The sequence below is a fragment of the Bubalus bubalis genome, chromosome 3 (assembly GCF_019923935.1).
Source record: "Bubalus bubalis isolate 160015118507 breed Murrah chromosome 3, NDDB_SH_1, whole genome shotgun sequence".
Classification (NCBI taxonomy): domain Eukaryota; kingdom Metazoa; phylum Chordata; class Mammalia; order Artiodactyla; family Bovidae; genus Bubalus; species Bubalus bubalis.
The window spans coordinates 162,644,479-162,664,066 of NC_059159.1; the positions used below are offsets into that span (position 1 = coordinate 162,644,479).

A 19,588-nucleotide genomic window follows, 5' to 3' on the forward strand; every position below is an offset into this window, starting at 1 on the left:
ACTAAAACAATACCAATGATCAAGCACTGTTTTTCCTAATAAACAATCTGATATAAAACAATGACATCACTGTATGGGTTTTTACCTAGAACACAAAAAAGTCACGGACATCTCTTTGGCTGTGACATTATCTTTAGGAACGTTCTGTAAAAGCGAAAGAGAAATATACCCCGGTCCTACCTCTCCAAAGGCTGCTGGGTTAAATGGAAGGACAGTGGTCCCAGTCATGTACTTGGCTGGTGTTTTCATTCGATGGGAAGCCTAATAAAAAGAAACCCCCCAAATCAGTTACTGAAAAATAAAGCACATGTACCTTTGCTTGACTCAAAAATAACTGTATTTCTAGCTATGTTATTGTCTGCTACTGTTTTTCCTAGTCAAATATTTCTACATTATTCATGCTTGATTGTGCACAGACCTCAAACCCTAAGTGACAGATGTGTTGCCTTTTGACTGGCTTCTTCAAAAAGAAGAAACCTACAAATTAACTACACTTTAATTAAAAGAAAGGAAAAAAAGAAAAAACTCCAAAGATGACACAGTAAGAGGTAAAAATTAAAAGAATAAACCTACTCCGGGCATCTACTGACACAGTCGCACCAGGGCACTGAATGCCGGCTATTTTCATTAATAATGAAGGCAGAAGAAAAATATTAGCATGAAAGCACCTTTTGCCCCCAATTGTGGCAGTGCTATGGGGAAGAGAACCATGGTTGCCACAAACTGCCCTCCAACACCTGTAAAATGTCTGTCTACGCAAAAAGCTAAGACAACCAGCAGAGATGAAGGCAGTAAGCTCTCCCCCAGCACACCTACAGAAACATTCATGTAAACAGTCGGGCAGGTCTGGGCTGTGACTGCCAATCCTGTCTGATCTACCAGTAAAATAGGAGATTTGCAAAAAGCAAGTATGAAGTTTTCTCATGGACACAGGGGGCAAAAATCTGAAGTGCTCCCTAAAGTGCTCTTAAATTTAAACTGCCTTAAATAATGCCCTTAAAAATAAAAAGATATATTTGGGGGAATTCCCTGGCAATCCAGTGGTTAGGATTCCATGCTCTCACTGCTGAGGGCCCAGGATCAATCCCTGGTAGGGGAACTAAGATCCCACATCCCATAGGCTGCATGGCATGACTTAAAAAATAAACACAAAAATAATAAGAGTTAATATTTTTAAGCATGTCTTGCCAAGGGGAAAAATTTTAAACATTTTAAAAATTTTAAAATTTTAAAAAAAGCATAAAAGAAACTAAATAATTTAGATTTGGGCAGATTAATTACACTTGAGATTTCTATTTTTCTCATCTTGTACCTCCCTCTTATTGTAAATATTAACATTGTTAGAAACTTTTACTACTATTCAGCATTTAGTGATTAGCATTTTACAAAGTGTCACCAAAAAAAACAGTATGTTTATTTTCATCATTCACTGTATGACTCAAACTAATAATATGAAAGTAAATACCATACCTTTTCTTGGATATAGTATACCATTTCTGGGAAAGATGGCATCTGCTTAGAAGCACTGTCTTTCCTGTTTCTACCAGGAAGACACCTTAAAACTCGTTGTGCCTCTCCGTGAACTTCTTCCCGCCTTCCGAAAAGATAAGAAAGATAAATAAATTTCACCAACCGGAGAATGATCATATGAAGACGAAGAGCAACAATTTTATCTGGCATCTGTCTTAAGTATATTCTTGGCTACATGCAAAGAATCATAAAATACATGAGAAGCAATCACTTCTTTTTCGAACTTTCATTAGTCACGTGGCTTGCATCTTCGAATTTTACCCACAGGAAATAACACGACAGGGTATGACTACAGGTCTGCATGCTGTGTCAAGGGGGCCATATTTTTAACTCTAATACACTGCTTCTAAATTCCACAGACTAATGCTACAAACAACATAAATTTTATTCGATTTTCAACTTAATTTGAAATAAACCCAAGTTCATATCAACACCTTTGAAACTTACGGGTCTCCTGCAGCTAACAAGAGCAAGTATCTGGAAGGAATATGGTCTGAGGGAAACACCGTGCTGGCAAATTTCACAGCCACTTGTCGAACTTGAACTTCAGGCTATTTGACACATAAACACATACACACACAGACACATAACACAGAGATTTAAAAAAAAAAAAAAATTCAAGTAACAACTCATTCCAGTCAAGGTAAGTCGTTTTAACTGTAAACAATCAAAATTTAAGTTGATATTTCAATAAATATATCTGAATAAATAAAAATCTTTTTAGTCGAGATCCTTAACCATGTTGTTTAAAAGTCTCTGGACAAAGGCATTATTTAAAAAGTGCTTTTATGACCTAAGGGGATCTTCCAAGTAAAGCAGGAAACCCCACCAAGACCGCTATCAGAGAATCTCTCTGTAGATGCCCATACTCAGCCCGACCATGGGACCAAGGTCACGGGGGCAGTTTCCGGCCACCACTTGTTTCCTCTACTCTCAAGCTCTCAGTCACATGAGTGAAATTCACATAGTTTGCAGGGAGCACAAACAGAGCCTACTTGGAGTCCCTACAAATTTAAAGTAAAATATCGCCAACACTTTCAGGTTAGCTCTAAAATTAAAAATGACTTCAAAGCAAAATCTCAGCTCATATATCCAATTGGGGCTTCCCTGATAGCTCCGTTGGTAAAGAATCCGCCTGCAATGCAGGGAAATCCAGTTCAATCCCTGGGTTGGGAAGATCCCCTGGAGAAGGGAAAGGCTACCCACTCCAGTATTCTGGCCTGAAGAATTTCATGAACTGTATAGTCCATGGGGTTGCAAATAGTCGGACATGACTGAGCAACTTTCACTTTCACCTATATCCAATTAACTTATATAGACTGAGACTGCAATCTATAAATACAAAGTTTGACCAGAAAAAGCAGCTGTAGAGTCTAACGATGCTGAAGCTTTATTCTCATGTACCTTCCCCCTGGGTGAATCCTCCAGTCACAACATAAGTGAGATGAGAGGTGCTTAGAAACATGTGCTCCCTCATTCATCCAGGTGTTCTTCCTCTGCAGCATTCCCTTTACAGGGCAATATACTAAGGACTAGTCTGTATGATTTAGCCCTCAGTCTGGCTGCCTGACATGTAGTCTGGGAAAACAAACCAAATCACCTATGACTTGGTAATATTGTTACGTGACTTGATCTGCATAAGTATAACCAGTACCCATGTGCACTATACAAGCATTCCATTTTCTTATGAGGTTACCGATGAAGAGTTTTAAGTATTTGATTCTAACGAGCTTCCAAATAAGCCTATACTACTTTGCTCATGTTATATGACCATGAACCAGGTACATTGGACACCAAGAGCATTTGACAATGGGATTCTACATATAATATGATTCCTGAACGTTCGTAATTATCCTGTTCTGTTTCAACAGAAGCCAGACACGTTTCTGAACCTTTAGTAATTCCCTCAATATAAATATGGAAGCCAAATTCAGTGAGACACAAATCATATTAATCTCACCAATATTTGACATTTTCCCCTCTTTAATCTCCCTCTCTTTCTATTCCTACAAATAGAGGTCAAAAAACTGACTAAAGCAATACATAATATATAATTTTATACTGTATATTATATATCACATATACACACGTGTATGTATATTGGGCTTCCCTGGTGGCTCAGATGGTAAAAAGTCTGCCTGCGATGTGGGAGATCTGGGTTTGATCCCTGGGTTGGGAAGATCCTCTGAAGAAGGATATGGCAACCCACTCCAGTATTCTTACTTAGAGAACCCCATGGACTGAGGAGCCTGGTGGGCTACAGTCCATGGGGTCACAAAGAGTTGGACATGACTAAGTGACTAACACTATGTGTATATAAGCATAGATACTAAAAATTCTCTTACAAACTTCCACAACAGGCAGATGAAGAGGACTAAAAGAAAGAAGAGTATGTATGACGGTACTGGCTTATTTCCTAAGACTCATTTTGATACATAAAATGTGCTTTCCTTCTGCTCTTCTCCCCCAGTGTTACCTACAGAACTCCACTCCACGGGACTGTAGGGCTCAGCTACCAGTTAAAACACTTCCAACCAGGAGAACGTGACATTAAGAACAGTTCTCCAACAAGGAAGGCTTTAAACATAAGGCCTCTGTGCATATCACTACTCCTTCTCTAAAATCATGTTCCCATAACAAAGAATAAAAAACACATCACATTAGAGTTTTCCATTCAAACAGCTATTTTCTATGCCTAGTTTGTGCCTAGAAACCTTGGTTTGAAAGGCAAGACTGACAATAAAAGACTTTACGGGGCAAAAAAAAAAAACAAATCATAAATCACAGTCCAAGGGAAAGCAAATACTCCTCTTCATTATTAAGAAGAAAAGCAATTCAAATTTTGATCATAAAAATATAAAATGTGTACACTACCAGCCACCGTGGTTCACACAGTTGGACCTACCTTTATTAAATACGAGGCCACAAGTGCCTCCATGAGAGTCCGCTGTGCGCCTTCCAAAGTACTGTAAGCTCCAACCATCATGGATAACGCTTCTTGAATAGCGAGTCGCGTCTCGGGCTCTTCCTGTGAAAGATGATAAAAACAGCGGTCCCTTCACGGTTGAGCTTCCGGCTGAGCATCCAAACAGAAAGCACACACTTGCCAGGTGTTTCCCTACCTTACACAGGGCTTCAAAAAGCTGCTGCACGAGAGCTATATCCTTAGTGAATAAATGTGGCATTCGACTGCAAGAGAACGTGAGACCATCATTACTATCAAACATTTCCATAAGGCAGAAAAGAACGAAACTAAACACACTGTTCCTAAACTTGCACTTTCACCTCTGGGCGCCACGTGAGCATCACTGGCTTACCTCCCCAAAGACCCAAACATTGTTTTAAAGTCAACATTTAATTCTACTGTCTAATCCAAGTAACTCTAGATTGTTATCTAGCGTTATCCAGATAGTCTCACTAGAATATTCCATGCATTCAGTTAACATTTCTGATTTTGAAATAAAGAAAAGAGATGAGACTAAATGCTATTTAAGGCTACGGTGACAAGAAGCTCTGTCAACTGCATGCCAGCACCCAAGGGACAAGGTCTGTTAACAATGCTGTGCTGTATCAGTTGATCTGAAATGACTGTCTTCTGAGCCCCCAAACTCCTTCCCTACACAGTGCAGAAGAGCCTGACCTAGTCTCCACAGGCCAATGCAGAACCTGTGCAGGGGTGCAGGCAGCGGTTGGGCCACTGAAGATGCTGCTCCTCTCACCCCTGCTCTGAAATATGTGAAGAAAGAGGAAACCAGGAAGAAGTGGGTGCAGGAAACCATACTAAACAACGGAGAAAAAAAAAATCCACCTTTGGAAACTCAAGAATCCTAACACTATCAGAAAAGAGGATCACTAGAAAACCCCTTGATTATTGATATTAAAAATGCTAGTAGTAAGTTGTAACAAGAACACTTAAGATCAATCAAATGTCTCTATGTTAGGTACAAGAAAACTAACACGTTAGGACACAATCCAGCTCAAAATCTCATTTCAATACTACCATTTAATACAGTAACATATCTTCAAATATAAATTAAGACATCTCACATCATTATCCTTCTACAAGGAAGACATTTCTAAACAACCTATGGCCATTAAATAATTTCCTTTCAGAATCATAACAAATTTACTGTCCATCCATTATTAAATGCCACAATTCTTCTTAGTTTACCAACAAGGTATCTCTCACTGAAAAGGAGTTTACTCACCTGGAGAGTTTTCCAACAGCTGAATATGCCATAGACAGTAGCTTAGGGTCCTTGAAATTAATAAAAAAAAAAAAAGAACAAAAAAGCAGACAGAACAAAAACACAGTAAACGGCAAAACCTTTTTGCTGCAGTGAAATGCATTATTTTACTCCTCGTTAAACCTAGGTCTCACTGTGCCTAACTACATGATACCAGAATCTGAACAAAACAAATAAAAATGTCCAAACCCAGGATGCGTCAGACTACTAAAAGAAAAAACAAAACAAAACTTTCCATCCCCCACTCCAAAAGGAAAATGCAGAGGTCATAGAAAAGTTCTCTCCACTGATGCTAACTTCAGGATCCTTTCAATACTATGTAACCTGCAAATATCAAAAATCACCACCAACATACTAGGAAGACAGCTTAACTTATTAGAAAATTAATCACTGCCCAACAGACTAGGATCCACCCTCTCTCATGCAGGAGAGCAACTGTCTAAAAATCTGCACTATAGTAAATTGCTTCTTCTCATATCTTTCACCTTAAAAAGTTAAAGGGATCATAGTACTTGGGTGAGTTAGTGAGGGTTCCACTCAAGATACAGAGAGAATTTTACATTGCTTTATGAAAATCAGGAGTCTGACATTACTCGGAACACAGCAGCACTTCTGTGAGCTGAAGTTTATACACTTCACAAAGGATTCACACACCTACATGGCCACTCTTATGGGCTCATCTGTTGGGAAGACATGCAGGTGTCATCTGGAGGTTAAGATAATTACAGCCCTGTAGATTATTTGGCCACTCTAGTCTCAAATATATAGTTTCTCCCCCAAAAGCCCCAAAGCATTTTTATTTCTACCAGCCATCCAAAGCGTGTATCTATGCCATAAAAATAATCTGAAAGGTTCCCAAGGCCTTAGGCACCATGCAAGCTCTGCTCACTCAACAGAAGAAGACAGGAGAGTCAGGCCTAGGACTGCCCCAAAGCACAGCTGTACAACAAGTGAACAGTTTTCAATAATAAAATAGCCACTAACACGCCTTCACTGTGCCAAATTAGCGCATTTAATCTTCACAATCATCTATACTCATTTAATCTTCACCATAATCCAATTAAATGATACTATTAGCCTCATTCTTCCAATAAAGAACAGAGGTCTGAAGAATTTAAGTTACTCACAAAGGAACAAAGCTAGGATTCAAACTCAATTCTAACTCCAAATGGCAAAATACTGGCCACTATACTACTGCAAACATGCATTCATATTTAGCTGAGACTTGGGAAAAGAACATTAACTAGAGTTCTTAAAACTTTACCTTTTTTCTTTTTAGCCAATTCCCTTGAAACACTAGAAATGGTAAGAGTGATACAGCAAGAAAAAACAGGATTTTAAAAACTACAATCCAAGGAATCCTCATCCCACTTAGCTTAAGGAATCAAAAATTTACTGAATGCATGTTTTGACAGTTTTGAATCAATAAAATCTCAGTCTCTAAGAATTAACACTGTTTCTCAATACAAGCTAATCCAAATAGACCTATATGGAAATAAATCATAAAATAAAATCTAATTTTTTTCATTCCATTTTTGCGCAGTTTCTAAAATAAAATGTTATCAGCTTTTTAAAATGTTACATAAAGAAATGATAAGACCACCTCAAGGTCCATATCAATTTTTAATGCTTATTTCCCAAAAAGGGGCAAAAGATGGTGGTAATTTCTGAAATTCGCACCACCTCAAAATGTTACGAAATGATGGAACAACAGCAAACTCTAACTGTATCCACGTGCAGACCAGGGAAGTTCATAACAGAATTTAAAACTAAAATATTAGCAAAAATTAAAAAAAAACCAAGTCACTTACTTCTTTATATTCATTGATTAGCTTGGTGAGACCATTCAAAAGCATTGGACCTAATGGCTTAATCTTGATTTCTGGACAGCTTGTTAAAAAACAACACATACACAAAGCAAGATGTAAGAATCTCGTAATTAAGTATTGTTTCAGATTATTACTTAAAACAGAGACATAACTGATATAAATTTAAATCATCTATCAAAATGTGACATATTTTAAGGTAAGCAAACACATTTGCTTTCTAGGTAAGATGCTCTTACATCCCTTCATCGCTCCGACTGGCTTGAAAACTTTATAAACAGTGCAAAAAACTTACGTTACACAAATGTGATGCACAAATTGCAGGGATAATGTTCTTAATTTTGAATTTGTATTTGTACCAAAGAGTCCATCATACACCACCTATGAAAACAGAACATCAAGAATACCAATTAAGAAGAACAGCAATTTATTATTTTCAAATATGACTGAGGATTCAACAGTAGGTCTTTTGTACTACACTTTGTTCTTCAAAATTAATGCAGTCTCTTTCACACAAGTATTCTAGCTGACGGCTGTAGGAAGCCAACAAGTAGCTTCAATTAACAGTCTGGATAACAAACACAGTAGCTGGTGGTTGAAGCCTGCGCTATTTGTGGGGCTACCGCTAGGAAGCAGCACAGAGCGCATGCTGCAGCGCGCCACCACTCTCACGCAGAGGACATGTTTTCAAAACAAGTTCACATGTAATTAAGAAACCTAATACCTCCCAAATCATTTAATCTGCTGATGTCCTCTGCGTGAGAGTGGTGGCGCGCCGCAGCATGCACTCTGTGCTGCTTCCTAGCGGTAGCCCCACAAATAGCGCAGGCTTGAACCACCAACCACTGTGTTTGTTATCCAGACGGTTTACTGAAGCTACTTGTTGGCTTCCTACAGCCGTCAGCTAGAATACTTGTGTGAAAGAGACTGCATTAATTTTGAAGAACAAAGTGTAGTACAAAAGATCACAAACTGATCGCATGGACCACAGCCTTGTCTAACTCAATGAAACTATGAGCCATGCTGTGTAGGGCCACCCAAGACAGATGGGTCATGGTGGAGAGTTCTGACAAAACGTGGTCCACTGGAGAAGGGAATGACAAGCCACTTCAGTATTCTCGCCTTGAGAACCTCAAACAGTATGAAAAGGCAAAAAGACAAGACACTGGAAGATGAACTCCCCAGGTTGGTAGGTGCCCAATATGCTACTGGAGATCAGTGGAGAAATAACTCCAGAAAGAATGAAGATAGAGCCAAAGCAAAAACACCACCCAGTTGTGGATGTGACTGGTGACGGAAGTAAAGCTTGATGCTATAAAGAACAATATTGCATAGGAACCTGTTATGTTGTTAGGTCCATGAATCAAGGCAAACTGGAAGTGGTCGAACAGGAGATGGTAAGAATGAGCATCAACATTATAGGAATGAGTGAGCTAAGATGGACTGGAATGGGCGAATTTAACTCAGATGACCATTATAAATACTACCGTGGGCAAGAATTCCTTAGAAGAAATGGAGTAGCCATCATAGTCAACAATAGAGTCCGAAATGCAGTACTTGGATGCAATCTCAAAAACGAGAGAATGAACTCCGTTCATTTCCAAGGCAAATCATTCAAAATCACAATAATTCAAGTCTATGCCCCAACCAATAATGCTGAAGAAGCTGAAGTTGAACGGTTCTATGAAGACCTACAAGACCTTTTAGAACTAACACACACAAAAAAATGTTCTTTTCATTATAGGGGACTAGAATGCAAAAGTAGAAAGTCAAGAGATACCTGAAGTAACAGGCAAATTTGGCCTTGGAGTACAAAACGAAGCAGGGCAAAGGCCAATAGAGTTTTGCCAAGAGAACGCACTGGTCATAGCAAACACCCTCTTCCAACAACACAAGAGAAGACTCTACACATGGACATCACCAGACGGTCAACACCGAAATCAGATTGATTATATTCTTTGCAGTGAAAGATGGAGAAGCTCTACACAGTCAGCAAAAACAAGACTGGGAGCTGACTGTGACTCAGATCATGAACTCCTTTTTGCCAAATTCAGACTTACATTGAAGAGTAGGGAAAATCAGTAGACCATTCAGGTATGACCTAAATCAAATCCCTTATGATTATATAGTGGAAGTGAGAAATAGATTCAAGGGATTAGATCTGATAGACAGAGTGCCTGAAGAACTATGGATGGAGGTTTGTGACACTGTACAGGAGGCAGTGATCAAGACCACCCCCAAGAAAGAAATGCAAAAAGGCTAAATGGCTGTTTGAGGAGGCCTTACAAACAGCTGAGAAAAGAAAAGACAAAGAAGGCACCGGAGAAAAAGAAAGATATACCCATTTGAATGCAGAGTTCCAAATAGCAAGGAGAGATAAGAAAGCCTTCCTCAGCCATCAATGCAAAGAAACAGAGGAAAACAATAGAATGGGAAACACTAGAGATCTCTTCAAGAAAATTAGAGATACCAAGGGAACATTCCATGCAAAGATGGGCACAATAAAGGACAGAAGTTGTATGGACCTAACAGAAGCAGATTTTAAAAAGAGGTGGCAAGAATACACAGAAGAACTGTACAAAAAAGATCTTCACAACCCAGATAATCACAATGGTGTGATCACTCACCTAGAGCCAGACATCCTGGAATGTGAAGTCAAGTGGGCCTTAGAAAGCATCACTACGAACAAAGCTAGTGGAGGTGATGGAATTCCAGTTGAGCTATTCCAAATCCTGAAAGATGATGCTGTGAAAGTGCTGCACTCAATATGCCAGCAAACTTGGAAACCTCAGCAGTGGCCACAGGCCTGGAAAAGGTCAGTTTTCATTCCAATCCCAAAGAAAGGCAATGCCAAAGAATGTTCAAACTACTGCACAACTGTACTCATCTTACACACTAGCAAAGTAATGCTCAAAATTTTCCAAGCCAGGCTTCCAACAGTAAATGAACCATGAACTTCCAGATGTTCAAGCTGGAATTACAAAAGGCAGAGGAACCAGAGATCCAACTGCTAACATCCACTGGATCATCAAAAAAGCAAGAGAGTTCCAGAAAAACATCTACTTCTGCTTTATTGACTATGCCAAAGCCTTTGACTGTGTGGATCACAATAAACTGTGGATAATTCTGAAAGAGATGGGAATACCAGACTACCTGATCTGCCTCTTGAGAAATTTGTATGCAGGTCAGGAAGCAACAGTTAGAACTGGACATGGAACAACAGACTGGTTCCAAATAGGAAAAGGAGTACATCAAGGCTGTATATTCTCACCCTGCTTATTTACCTTCTATGCATAGTACATCATGTGAAATGCTGGGCTGGATGAAGCACAAGCTGGTTCAAGATTTTTGGAAGAAATATCACTAACCTCAGATATGCAGATGACACCACCCTTATGGTAGAAAGCGAAGAACTAAAGAGCCTCTTAATGAAAGTGAAAGAGGAGAGTGAAAATTTTGGCTTAAAACTCAATATTCAGAAAACTAAAATTATGGCATCCGGTCCCATCACTTCATGGCAAATAGATGGGGAAACAGTGGAAACAGTGACAGGCTTTTATTTTCTTGGGCTCCAAAATCACTGCAGATAGTGACTGCAGCCAGAAAATTAAAAGACACTTGCTCCTTGGAAGAAAAGTTATGACCAACGTAGACAGCATATTAAAAAGCAGTGACATTACTTTGCCAACAAAGGTCCATCTAGTAAAAGCTATGGTTTTTCCAGTGGTCATGTATGGATGTGAGAGTTGGACTATGAAGAAACTGAGCACCAAAGAACTGATGCTTTTGAACTGTGATGTTGGAGAAAACTCTTGAGAGTCCCTTGTGCTGCAAGGAGATCCAACCAGTCCATCCTAAAGCAAATCAGTCCTGAATATTCATTGGAAGAACTGATGCTGAAGCTGAAACTACAATCCTTTGGCCACCTGATGGGAAGAACTGACTCTTCTGAAGAGACCCTGATGCTGGGAAAGATTGAAGGTGGGAGGAGAAGGGGATGACAGAGGATGCAATGGTTGGATGGCATCACTGACTCGAGTTTGAGCAAGCCCCGGGAGCTGGTGATGAACAGGGAAGCCTGGCGTGCTGCAGTCCATGGGCTCACAAAGAGTTGGACACAACTGAGCTGAACTGACTGACAAAGTGTACACCTACAAAAGATCTATGAATATTCTGCCACATAATTTTAGCTGCTTATTATATAATGTAGCATTACTACCACCACCATTTCTGAACCAAAATTATTAAGCCACTATGAGGGAAAACAGTGCCTAGTAAGCAAAATGGAAGAAGCTCTGTGATTATTTTATGTTTATGGAAACACAGAATACAGTATTTGAAATCAGTCAAGCACTTCCTATAGCTCAGATGGTAAAGAATCTGCCTGCAGTGCAGGAGACCCAGGTTAGATCCCTGGGTCAGGAAGATCCCCTGGAGAAGGAAACGGCAACCCACTCCAGTATTCTTGCTTGGAGAATACCATGGACAGAGGAGCCTGGTGAGCTACAGTTCATGGGGTCGCAAAGAGTCAGACACAACTGAGTGACTAACACTACTACTACTAAATATTGGAGAGCAGATACTGGGAATAAAAGTTGTATCACCTAGAAGGAGGAAGTAGAACAAATAAGCCTTAAGAAGGAGAGAGATGAAGACAGAAGTTAGGAAGAGGAAGCTGCCACTTAAATAAGTCTTAAGAGGGAGAGACGTGAAGACAGAAGTCGATGTCCACCATACACATACAGTGAGCAAGACGAGTGTGTTCTTACTTTGGTACTGAAAGGGAGGAGAGGCAGGAAATAAGAACATTCTAGATAGGAGGGAGCACACTAGAAAAAATCCTAAAACCGGAGTAGATGTTTACCAGGCTACAGGGGGACGGGCACTACACCAGGAGTCATGAAACAGAGCCATGACAACGGCACACTTAAGAGCAACGATCTTTGCTGGTACATAAGGTACAGGGCGAGGGGTGCTGAGATACGAGACCAGGTGGGAAATAACTGCTGCCTTTCCACCATCTACTGAGAACTTTCTCACTGAATGAGTACTAGCAGCATGCTCTAAATCTTCTATCAGCTATCCCACTCAAGTCTTTACAACACTTCTATCATTACACCCATTCTACAGATTTTTTTTAAATGTTTAAAGAACAACAGGGGAAAAACCTTAAGGTTTATTTAAGATGAAAAGTTGTATTTGTTGTTGTTTACAGTCACTAAGTCATGTCTGACTCTTTGCAACCCCATGGACTGTAGCCAGCCAGGCTCCTCTGTCCATGGGATTTCCCAGGCAAGAACACTGGAGTGGGTTGCCGTTTCCTTCTCCAAGGGATCTTCCCAACCGAGGCATCGAACCCACCTCTCCTACATTGGTAGGTGGGTTCTTTACCACTGAGCCACCAGGGAAGCCCTATTTAAGATCAAAAGCGAGTAACTAATGACAAAACCATGCTCAAATAAATTGTCTCTAGAGCTGGACTGGTCATCACTTGGATGAAAGGCAAGGGCTTTTGCGGAGGGGCTTATATCCCATACCCAAAGAGTACAAAGATTTCCAAGTGCAAAAATAACTCTGGTGGCAACACAGAGAACAGACTGGCTGCGGGCAAGACGGGGCAACAAGGAAGACAACTGTGACAAGCAAAACGAGAAGAGACGATCTCCATTAGCGTCAGCACCTGCCCTAGGGAGATGAAGATACTGAGGCGGCAGAGCTCAGAGGCTGTGGCCGCTGCCTACATGTAGGGCTCCGAGCAAGGATGACTCATTATTCCACTTTAGTGAACAAGTTTCTGCTGCTACCATTTTTGGAAAACCACCACTCAGAAAAGCACTAGTTTGAAAGGGATTATCACCATACATTTAGAATAAATGGTAACCATATAGAGTATATTTTCTATAATCAAAAAATTTTAATATTTATGTGGACCATTTTAAAAAAATCTTTACAGATTTTGTTACAATACTGCTTCTGTTTTATGTTTTGGTTTTTTGGCTCCAAGACATGTTGGGATCTCAGCTCCCCGACCAGGGATGGAACCTGCACCCCCTGTACTGGAAAACAAAGTCTTAACCACTGGACCACCAGGAAAGTCTCTATAATAAAAATTTTTAAGTATTTTCTACAGCTAAACTTGAAAGAGAAAAAAGTATCTCATTATTCTTGTTATACATATTAATCTACCTCCTGAATATTCATTACTGCAGTTCTTTCTCTAGTTACATAGACATAAAAGTTGTAAACAGGTGGTATTTTTCTTGAAAAAAAATCAGTTACCTGAATGTTAGCTGGGAACGTTTCGGCAGCTTGTCTAGAACGAAGAAGGTGGGGGACAATCTTTAACTTGACCCTTGTGCTGACTGGGTCCCTTTTCAGCTCTGGCTTCAGAACTGCTCCCTGTTGAAAACATTATAATTCAGCACTTTGAAATTATTATCAATTGAAAGAAATCATGAGAGATCATCTAAATCAATGGTCTCTAAAACTTCTGTTTCAAGATCCCTTTATACTCTTAAAAACTACTGAAGCTTCCTAAGATCCTTCTTTTATACTAGAATATCTATGAATATTTACTATATTAGAAATTAAAACTGAAAAAATTTTAAGTACTTATTCACTTAAAAATAGTATTAAAGCCATGATATATTTTCATAAATAACATACTTTTAAGACAAATTAAAAACTACATTTTTCATAAAATAAATTAAAAAAAAAAGAAAACTTAAAAAAAATAAAAGCAACCAACCAACTTAAAAAAAATAAATGTAATACAATGTAGCTATTAAATGTTATAGAACACAATGACATGGAAAAGTGTGTGCAACATTGTTTAAATAATAAAAGAACTTTGTGGAACTACAAGAACCCAATTATGTTTAAAAAAAGAAATACAACACAGTGATATTTATGTACAGAAAAAAGTAGAATGAGATACACACCATGTTAAAATTATTAGCCCTGGGTGGTGGGATTACAGATAAAATTTAATTTTCTTATTGCTTTTCTGTGTTTGCCAAATTTTCTATAATGAAAATATGTTGAAAAAAAAAATCCTGGAAAAAAAAGAACAAACTACATTTTTCAAAATAAAAAACTGCACTGAGAGAGTGGTACTGTTTTTTCTGTGAGTCTCTTCACTATCCACTTTCATAGAAGAAAGCTGGATTCCTATATCTTTTTCAGCATTTAATCTGTTGTGATATGTTATTTTGGTTTAAGTATATTAAAAAAAAATAAAACCAGCTGTACACAGATATGTGACTGGAAAAATGGTGATGATTTTATTAGGTTTTTCAGGGAATTACAGGTATTCTTAATTACAGATATTCTAAATACAGCTACCATCCACAAACTTCCACAAACTTGATATAAAATAGTTTCTTAAAGGTTGTCATGTGGATTTGAAAATGTATCAATGGAACCTCTGCATACTCTGTTACAGTATACTAAATTCCACCACTCTATTAAATTATATTAAATGGCTCCCTTACCCTTGTATGCTTCTGTAACAACACTGGTCATTTGGAAAATATTGGCTCACCGAGTTACGCAAATATTTCATTATAAAACATCCACACACACACAAATCACACGTCAATATCATGACCAATCTTATCAGAAAACTCTGTAAATACTGACAAGCTGTCATGCTCAACACAATGAATACAAATTTCCCAAAATTCTCATTTTTGCTTAAAAAGCTCAACTTTCACCATTGCCAACAGAGCATGTTAACTGTTTTTCTTGAAACCTCATTTTTTTCATTTTAAAAGAGAAAATTCATGCCAAATACCCATCTTAATAACCCGAGTTTGTCTCTCTACTCTTAATATAAAATAATTTTTTCTGCTTCATCAAGGATATTCATAAGCTGAGTTTTATTTCCTCTCTCCTTTTTAACCAAGAGTGCTGACAGTGAGGAGCAGAATGATCCCTAAGAATCATTTAGTGACACAGCCCTGACTCATGCTAAGGGCCCAGCACTGACATCACTGCTCCTGCACCATCAGTGCAAAATTCAACACAGGAAAAAAAAGGCAAAAACTGTCTTGGCTTTGTGAACCTCTAAGACCCTCTGTGACCTATGGACCACACTCTGAGAACCACTGACCTAGTGGTTCTTCTACATGAAGAACATGATGCCCAGAAAAGTCGTGCAATTAGCCAGATCGCTCCTCTCCAAAACATTTATGTGCATCCATTCAGGAGGAGAATCAGGGTGGGGTGAGAATTCCCAACTCATTGTTCTTTCTGCCACATTGCACACAACTTTTTCTTCTTGTGGGGGTGGGGGAGGCCTGTGTCACAGCATGCGGGATCTCAGTTCACCAATCAGGGATCACACCCCTGCCCCCTGCAGTGGAAGCAGGGAGTCTTAACCACTGGACAGCCAGGGAAGTCTCTATTACACTCAATTTAATCTAACAGGAGTTAATACAATTTTTAAAACAACTATTTATGGTTTAGAAAGCAAACAAATAATTTCGTATGTCTAGGTTTAGACTTGGAATACTTCTAAACACAGTGAACAAAAAGAACTTATGTTATTAAGCAACATCTTACTTTGAAAATTCAGAAGAACCCACCTACTGTCCTAGATTCTAGACCAGGAGTCAAGAAACTACAGCCCATGAGCCAAATCCAGCCTACTATCTCTCTTGGTAAGGTCTGTGAGTTAAAAGAAGTTTTCACATTTTCAAACAATTTTGTTTTAAATCAAAGCAATATTCTGTAAAATTGTATTTCACAAAATAATAAGAAATTCAAATTTCAGTATCAATAAAGTCTTACTGGAACATGGCCATGCTCATTCAGTTATGTTCTATGGCTGGTTTCACGTTATGGCAGAATTGAGTAGCTGCAGCCTCAGAACTATAAAGCCATTAAAGTCTAAAATATCTACAGAAAATGTTTACTGAGGCCTAATCTAGGGAGCTGAATAAAAAACACCACGTCAGGTAAACTAAGGTACTTCAGGAGACTTTACCCTACCTACACTAGTATGGTCTCAGAGTAGTACTTCCTACAGCGTACACTCAGCCTAAATCAAAATAACCTGGAGAAAATGTGCAAGGATCACCATGTCAATAAAATGCTTTTATGACAATGTAAGAATAAACCAAAACAACCTACCTCTTTTGTTTTCAGTGGTATATCTCCAAGGTATACCTTGTACATCTTATTAATGATGGCAGGATTATTCCAGTCAATCAAGCTACAGAAAGTTTCAACAAAGCTTGTTAAAATTATTATTTTTCTCTCCCACTTCAATAATTTCAAAATATCGTAACCTCAATACATTACTAAAGAAAAATCTTATAAATACACAAATGAAGAGAAGGCAGTTGACACTGCAGAAGAGAAGGAAAGGGATTAATTTCTATCAAAGTTAGTTTTCAAACAGAAAAAAAAAGTTCCTTATCCCACCATGATTCAATGTAACACAGACCATTGCAGCCAGTGGCCCGATTTGGTGCCACTCAAGAAATCTGGACTGTATTCCACTCTCAGGGTCAATGACACAGAGCAGGTCCAACAGAGCAGAGCCATACTACACTTGTTCAAAGAGCCCTGAGGCACGGTTCTTCTGTTTAGCCACTTGGAAATTCAAAAGTGATATGGAAAGTGACCAAAAAATACATTTTACCCATTAAAGCCACAACCTTAGGAAGCTTGCAGCCCATGGCATTTCTCAAATTCTGTGTCACGGTGACCTCCATCATCCCCCTCTTACCTCCCAGCACACACCTGCAGTCTTAACACCTAATTCTACAGAGCTGTCTTGCTGCCATTTAGTCATTAAGACTTATTCCTAATTGGGCCCCACAGTAAGATGACTTAGAACATTACTCCCCAACCTTCTGGGCACCAGGGACTGATTTTGTGGAAGACAGTGTTCCCACAGACCACGGGCTGGTGGAGGGGAGGGTGGTTTGGGACTGATTCAAGTGCAATGCATTTATTGTGCAGTTTATTTCTAATCTAATGCCATTGCTCATCTGAGAGCAGGTACTGGTCCATGGTGCGGAGGTTGGGGACTCCCGACCTAGAAATACAATGTGACTGGTGATGCACCCACCCTCCGCAGCAGCCGCCAGCCAGCCATTCTATAAACCAAGGAATAATGCAATTCTGTATTTCACTTGAAATAGTAAGATTTAACCACACTATCTTCTCTCTTTTGACCTTGATTCTGCTTTCAAACTATGTTGTATCTGTGCAAATGTAAGTTACCACGGTGCTTGGACTGTTTTCCTAATCCATCTCTTCTTTCATCTATCAAGCTACCTCATTTGGATATCCACAATTCCACTATCCTCAAAGACAGTCTACAATCCTACTTACATTTACCTGTATCTTTCCTCAGCTGATTTCTACTAACTAATCCTTGAGTTCCACCTCTGCTTCTCTTCTATAAATACTTCAAGTTTACAGATTTTTGACAAAACACACACACTTTAGTAAAATAAACAGAAAACCTAACAATGGTTAACTAATAAGGATAACTTTCACTGTTTCTTCTACTTTTCTCTTGTCACCTTTCTAGCTTTAGTTTTCTGATTACACGCTTATGAAAATTCAAAAATTATTAATATAGAGAATACAATCCCTTATACTCTGCACCCTAACCCTATTTCTTTTCAATAACCACTAACCTTGGTGGATCTTTTTCTAGACTTCTTTCCTATGCACAGAAAAGAGCTAGATGGGTATGGCAGGTAGATTGAAACAGATCAATACAGACAAGGATCGCTTGAAGAGATACTCTGGGATTTCTATTTAACAAAATGGGCTAACTACGTATTGTTCTCAACTCACTTTTTACCTCTTACAATGTTACACTATTTTTTTTTTTTTTTTTTTGGAAAATACACTTGTTTTAATGAACAAAACCAAAACTAATTAGAATACTTCAGCACCACATTTATATATCCAACAATCCAATCTATTGCATGCTGTAAAGAATGGAGCCAGTCCAAACACAATGAAGTTTTAAAGGAAGTTTTTTTGGAAAACTGGAGGGTCCTCAAAAAAAAAAAAACAAAAAAAAACAAGTTGCCAGTGGGACCTGGCAATCCCACTCCTGGGTATACATCCTGACGAAACAATAATACAAAAAGATACACGCATGCCTGTGTTCAAAGCAGCATTATTCATAATAGACAAGACATGAAGACATGGACAACAATCTAAATGTCCATCAACAGATGAATGGATAAAGATGAGGCACATATATTCAATGGAATATTACTCAGCCACAAAAAAGAATGAAATAATCCCATTTGCAGCAACATGGATGGACCTAGACAGATTATTGTACTGAGTGAAGTAAGACAGAAAGAGAAGACAAATACCACATGATCTACCACTTGTACGTGGAATCTAAAATACAGCACAAATGGACTAATCTATGAAACAGTCACAGACACAGAAAGCAGACTTGCAGTTGCCAAGGGGGAGGAGGGAGGAAGAACCAGGAGTTTGGGATAAGCAGATGCAAACTATTATACACAGGATGGATAAACAACGAGGTTGTACTGTATAACACGGGGAATTACATTCAGTATCCTGTGAAAAACCATGATGGTAAGGAATATGACAAAGAGCATATGTATAACTGAGTCACCTAGCTGTACAGCAGAAAATAAACACAACGCTATAATCAACTATACTTAAATTTTAAAAATATAAATACATAAAACCATTATATATAGAAAGGATAAATAACAAGGTCCTACTGTATGGTACAGTGAACTATCTTAAATATCCTGTGGTCAATCATAATGGGAAAGAATATAGAAAAGTGTGTATATATATACATATATTTTGTATTTATATAAAGACTATAAAAAATATATATATAATTTAATCACTTTGCTGTACAGCAGAAATTAACACAACACTGTAAATCAACTATACTTGAATAAAATTTTTTAAAAAGGTTTTTTGACACTTCAAAACCAAATAAATTTCTTGAAGGAG

The 19,588-nt window shown here is 38.5% G+C and overlaps 1 protein-coding gene across 8 annotated transcripts in view; it reads right to left on the reverse strand.

Moving 5' to 3' along the window:
- The window catches only part of ECPAS (Ecm29 proteasome adaptor and scaffold), a 111,042-nt gene that overhangs the window by 45,706 nt on the left and 45,748 nt on the right, over positions 1 to 19,588 (reverse strand). For all 8 annotated transcript variants that reach the window (XM_044940443.2, XM_044940441.2, XM_044940439.2 and 5 more), the window contains 10 exons: positions 16,739 to 16,820; positions 13,883 to 14,002; positions 7,899 to 7,984; positions 7,589 to 7,667; positions 5,739 to 5,788; positions 4,653 to 4,719; positions 4,436 to 4,558; positions 1,978 to 2,081; positions 1,471 to 1,594; positions 181 to 261 (listed from right to left, as the gene is read on the reverse strand). In XM_044940443.2, coding sequence (XP_044796378.2) covers positions 181 to 261; positions 1,471 to 1,594; positions 1,978 to 2,081; positions 4,436 to 4,558; positions 4,653 to 4,719; positions 5,739 to 5,788; positions 7,589 to 7,667; positions 7,899 to 7,984; positions 13,883 to 14,002; positions 16,739 to 16,820 — 916 coding nt within the window. The remainder of the gene's footprint in view (positions 1 to 180; positions 262 to 1,470; positions 1,595 to 1,977; positions 2,082 to 4,435; positions 4,559 to 4,652; positions 4,720 to 5,738; positions 5,789 to 7,588; positions 7,668 to 7,898; positions 7,985 to 13,882; positions 14,003 to 16,738; positions 16,821 to 19,588) is intronic.